This window comes from Schistocerca cancellata, chromosome 9 (assembly GCF_023864275.1).
Source record: "Schistocerca cancellata isolate TAMUIC-IGC-003103 chromosome 9, iqSchCanc2.1, whole genome shotgun sequence".
Taxonomy (NCBI): Eukaryota; Metazoa; Arthropoda; class Insecta; order Orthoptera; family Acrididae; genus Schistocerca; species Schistocerca cancellata.
In genome coordinates this window covers 322803640-322809639 of record NC_064634.1, presented here as the reverse complement: position 1 = coordinate 322809639, position 6000 = coordinate 322803640, and the positions used below count along the sequence as shown (strand labels likewise).

Below are 6000 nucleotides of genomic sequence, written 5' to 3'. Positions count from 1 at the left end.
TGCTCCTGGAATGTGGAGTACAGAGATCTTTTTCTCATTCATTACAGAACTGTCATACACTTCTAGACTTGAACGGGCAACGATCAGTTGTCTGGATATAATGAATTTTGTGTGTCGCATATAAAATTTATTTTCTTAATTGATTATGTCATTTATATAAAAATGGCAATTTTATTGTATTGTGTGCCTTCATTTCTCTTCCTCCTTTCTGGTTCGTGCCCTCTAAAAAAACTACAAATTCTAACCTGAAGTCGTCACTGCACGTGGGCATAGCGAAATGAAGCAAAAGTACACGATTATTAACAGTAACTGGACAAATGAGTAGCAGTAAAGTACCTATATCTCCATACTGTTCATTCTGCCGCCTGCAATTCATCAGAGTGCTTGGGAATCACGAGCGATCAGCGATAGATAATTGATGACAGATCGCGCTGCATGGCGACGAATTGCAACGGCCCTTTATGACGGTAAAGTCGGACACTCCGGCTCAGCACTTCTGAAGTCTACCAATGTGCACTCAAATTATCCCCGCCACTCCGGCGCGAAGCTACTCCACGAAAAAGTGTCAAGGTCAGTGGCCGGAAGTTTGTGGCACCAGTCGCTCTCTCACCGTGTACGCGCGCAGTCGAGTTTTGCAGTTTGTCGCCAAAGTGTACATACTAGAGATGTATCTCGAAGAATTTCTAGGTCGCAGGTACAAATTAGTGAAGAGTGAAAACTTCAATGAGTACATGAAAGCGATCGGTAAACGGCGAAATTGGTTCATTCTCTGCGAAAATGTTACTAACTGCTTACACATCTGTTTTTCAATAACTACTTCTTGCACCTGGATTTTTCATTAATTTTTCCTGGCAAAACTAATCGAGTAAATGGAATGGCTTTTACGAACTCATTCTCATTGCTTTCATAAACAATCACCAACCTGTTTTCATATCTTGAGTAATTTGTCAGTGTCTAGCTTCACTCCAGTATCTGTAGTTCGTGCGGTATTTACTTCTTTTATGTTGCTTCATTTGCATTTTGCACATATTACTTGCTACTGTTAATAAAGTTACAGAAAGATGCCTTAAGAAACGGTAGTAAAAATGTATCTATATTACGGAAAAAAGATAAATTATTTCTATAATTTCTTATGTGTACTGAGACAATTGGATTTACACTAAAAGTTCAGTGTCAAACAGCTGCCGACGGTATTTACAGACAACACTAACTTAATACCACGATACAGCCGGTAACGCACGACGGAATTATATCGTTGAATTCTGCACAGAGGTATGTTCTTCATTCATATTTTCGGGCACAAAACACACATCCTCCTTAAAAAAAACTTAACAGATTATTTACCAAACAGCCAATACGCGCTAGTATTACGTTTCTCGTCCGTGATGTGTAACGTGCACCCAAATACATCGAATCCAAGATGGCCAGGTCGTCAAAGCTGCTGACTTTTAACGAAGTCCACTGACGCGCCGCGTGCGGAGTGTGGCGCTCACGTCGCGTGAGGTCACACTGACGGCACGTATCCCCTCCACGAGGAAGCTTTGTCGCGAGCTATGCTCGAAGAAAACAGCGACTCCTGGGAATTTATTAAAAACACAGCAAAAGTCACTTTCGAAAATGAGGTTTCAGGATTCTAAAGTAGCAGAGCTAAATAAAGTGTAAACATTGACAATTTACAGCGGTAAATGGAGGAAATTAGCAACTGAGGAAGCCAAAGGATGGCTTATTACAAATGACAATCAAGTAGAAACACTGAATTGAAATGTGGTGCTGATAATGAAGGAAGGATTCGACAATTTTCACGATTACTTATGATAAATGTACTGGTATAACTACTGGCACTTTGGAAACACACAGACGAAATTACAAATTTAACATAAATAAAAGTCATCATGAAGACAATCTAAGTGGAATAACAATAAATAGCTATAAAAATATAGATGTAATTGCCATTCACTGTCGCTGGACGCATGGTCGGACGACCCAAGATTTTAAAACAGAAAAGTTAGTCGTTACTCTTGCAGAGAAATTCCACAATTATTTCGTTTCGACAGCAAATGACACCAGAAGACCATAACTCGTAGAGAGCCTATAAAGACAAGGAGTGGTCAGTCGTCTGATGCTTGCTATGCTTTTGCCCGAATGGGCAAGTGATGTACGATTAAGAAACATCGTAAGTTATCGTAATAAAATAAGAGAGATCAGAGCTCGTACGGAAAGATTTCGGTGTTCGATTTTCCTACGCGCTGTTCAAGATACGAACGGTAGAGAAACAGGCTAAGGTGGTTCGATCAATCCTCTGCCAGGCATTTACTTTTGAATTGCAGAGTAATCCTGTAGTTGTAGATAACCAGTAACAACGACAAAAACACTACCCTGGGCTATATTGGTATGCCTTACTGTCATTTATTCCTGACGTGGAATGCAGCTCCAGTGACATCGACCGGAAAGACCTCTACCAGGTAGTTAGCTAAATAGAAAAAAAACTTGACATTAGTTATTATGATGCAGGAATCTTTTTAGGTAGAAAGCTCGGAATCGATAGACAGTAAAGGACAAAAATAAGAATATTTAGTTCTAGTGAAATTAATGCTTTCAAGTATGCGGGGATTCGCATTCGCCTCTTACGCGAACAACTATTTTTTTAATGCCCAGACTGGTTTCACTACCTTAGGGCCAACTTCAATGTGCACTATATTCACTTTCATTCTCTGGCAAAGAGTGTTCTGAATGACCCTCTGTACGTTATTGTACAGCTTGTTGCACTTATTTTTGTAGTTCATGTCACCTGCACTCTCATTTGTTATAGAAATAAACGTACAAGCATGATACAGTACATGCTTTTGAAGAATTGCACTTGCAAGTTACATACTTCTGAAATTCAAAAAACACAATGTCTGTGTTGCTACTGTGTAGATGAGGACAGCATATTACTAAATTAATCGTGGCTAGCTCTACTGGGTAATTCAGGTACTCCTATCGCAGTTGTTTTTTTACGCAACCCGCAATGTTACCGTAGATTGCGGAAACTACGCTCGAGATTTTCATATTCTCTTCCACGTTACCCATAAACTGTTAGTACTACAGAAATAATGAACAGGGCCTTTTTGTATGAAATACAATGTAGTTAGATTTTGTTCTAGGATATGTTTTCGAAAATGGTTCAAATGGCTCGGAGCACTATGGAACTTAACATCTGAGGTCATCAGTCCCCTAGAACTTAGAACTACTTAAACCTAACTAACCTATGGACATCACACACATCCATTCCCCGAGGCAGAATTCGAAACTTCGACTGTAACAACAGCGTGGTTCCGGACTGAAGCGCTTAGAACAGCTCGGCCACAACGGCCGGCGATATGTTTTCGCTAGAGGCCGTAGTTTATGAGTTATTCAAGAAAAACGTACAAAGATGACACTGAAACGCACTCCTGCTCCCACACTCAGCCCCAAGCTGACTCGAAATACAGCTCCAGTTATATCGACCGGAAATACTTGGACCAGGAAATGTTTATGTCACTCCCTCCTATTACTGCACATATATTTCAGAATGCACAAATTATTTCTTACATTCGACCCTTTTTGGTCTGCATTAACTGATCTTACTACGCCACCAGCTTAGTTGAGCATTACAAATCCTAAAATTGACGATTGTGGAAATTTTACCTAACAATTTTGTGTATTTTAAGAGCATAAAATAAACGATTACGTCGTTGTATTCTCCAGGCCTTCTGGCTACGAAACATTGTGCTTGCAAAGATTATACGCTACTGGCCATTAAAATTGCTACGCTAAGAAGAAATGCAAATGATAAACGGGTATTCATTGGACATATTCATTATACTAGAAGTGACATCTGATTACATTTTCACGCAATTTGGGTGCATAGATCCTGAGAAATCAGTACCCAGAACAACAACCTCTGGCCGTCATAACGGCCTTGATATGCCTGGGCATTGAGTCAAACAGAGCTTGGGTGGCGTGTACAGGTAAAGCTGCCCATGCAGCTTCAACACGATACCACAGCTCATCAAGAGTAGTGACTGGCGTATTGTAACGAGCAAGTTGCTCGGCCACCATTGACGTTTTCAGTTGGTGAGAGATCTGGAGAATGAGCTGGCCAGGGCAGCAGTCGAACATTTTCTGTATCCAGAAAGGCCCGTACAGGACCTGTAACATGCAGTCGTGCATTATCCTGCTGAAATACAGGGATTCGCACGGATCGAATGAAGGGCAGAGCCACGGGTCGTAACACATCTGAAATGTAACGTCCACTGTTCAAAGTGCCGTCAATGCAAACAAGAGGTGACCGAGTTGTGTAACCATTGGCACCCCATACCATCACACCGGGTGATACGCCAGTATGGAGATGACGAATACACGCTTCCGATGTGCTTTCACCGCGATGTCACCAGACACGGAAGTGACCATGAAGCAGTAAACAGAACCGGGATTCATTGGAAAAAATGACATTTTGCCATTCGTGCACCCAGGTTCGTCGTTGAGTACACCATCGCAGGCGCTCCTGTCTGTGATGCAGCGTCAAGGGTAACGGGAGCCATGGTCTGCGAGCTGATAGTCCGTGCTGATGCAAACGTTGTCGAACTGTTCGTGCAGATAGTTGTTGTCTTGCAAACGTCCCCATCTGTTGACTCAGGGATCGAGACGTGGCTGCACGATCCGTTATAGCCATGCGGATAAGATGCCTGTCATCTCGACTGCTAGTGATACGAGGCCGTTGGGATCCAGCACGGCGTTCCGTATTACCCTGCTGAACCCACCGATTCCATATTCTGCTAACAGTCACTGGATCTCGACCAACGCGAGCAGCAATGTCGCGATACGATAAACCGCAATCGCGATAGGCTGCAATCCGACCTTTATCAAAGTCGGAAACGTGATGGTACGCATTTCTCCTCCTTACACGAGGCATCACAACAACGTTTCACCAGACAACGCCGGTCAACTGCTGTTTGTGTACGAGAAATCGGTTGGAAACTTTCCTCATGTCAGCACGTTGTAGGTGACGCCACCGGCGGCAACCTTGTGTGAATGCTCTGAAAAGCTAATCATTTGCATATCACAGCATCTTCTTCCTGTCGGTTAAATTTAACGTCTGTAACACGTCATCTTTGTGGTGTAGCAATTTTAATAATGGCCAGTAGTGTATTTGGATCGAACTGTCAGATTGTACGTAATGTTTAGAGAATTCGTTTTTCGTTCATTAACCTCTCGAGCAGCTCTAAATTAATATTGTTAACAAAGCGTAATAGCCCAATCAACAGAGACCAAAAAAGTTCAGATATCCGGAGTATTTCGTATAGGTGGAGAGCCACGAACAACATACTAGAAATGCTCACTGCTGTGGGAAGACTGTGAGTTGGTTGGTGCTGCGTTTTTGCGTCACTTTTGTACGTTGGCCTCCAGAGGAAACGTATCCCAGTACAAAATTTAACTCCGTTAAATTTTCTACAAAAAAGATTCTGTTCATTTTTTCCTGTGAGACTAATAGTTTGCGCATGCGAGCGAGAGAACGTGAGCCGGCCGGTGTGGCCGAGCAGTTCTAGGCGCTTCAGTCTGGAACCCCGCGACCGCTACGGTCGTAGGTTCGAATCCTGCCTCGGGCATGGATGTGTGTGATATCCTTAGGTTAGTTAGGTTTAAGTAATTCTAAGTTCTAGGGGACTGATGACCTCAGATGTTAAGTCCCAGAGTGCTCAGATCCATTTGAACCATTTTTGTTAGAGAACGTGAAAATCTCGCGCCAGGCCCATAAAGCCCAGCTGCAACATTTCGGGCTGCTTAAAACGACAGTGGTGGGGGCAGCTGAATCAGCCTGTGTAATAATGTAAAGTATATCCTACACAGCTTACTTGAAAATGAGAAATGAATGAAAGTACCTACTGAGGTGCTTTATCACGTTTGGCCATTAAAAAGATCAGTTGTGCCTCTTGATGTTTTCGCGGCGTATTTAATCCATTAAATTTCCGAAGTGCAGCC

At 42.5% G+C, this 6000-nt stretch overlaps 1 protein-coding gene across 1 annotated transcript in view; it reads left to right on the top strand.

Moving 5' to 3' along the window:
- Positions 1-607: 607 nt before the first annotated feature.
- The window catches only part of LOC126100515 (fatty acid-binding protein, muscle-like), a 41796-nt gene continuing 36403 nt past the window's right edge, over positions 608-6000 (top strand). The window contains exon 1 of the mRNA XM_049911126.1: positions 608-744. Coding sequence (XP_049767083.1) covers positions 666-744 — 79 coding nt within the window. The 5' untranslated portion in view covers positions 608-665. The remainder of the gene's footprint in view (positions 745-6000) is intronic.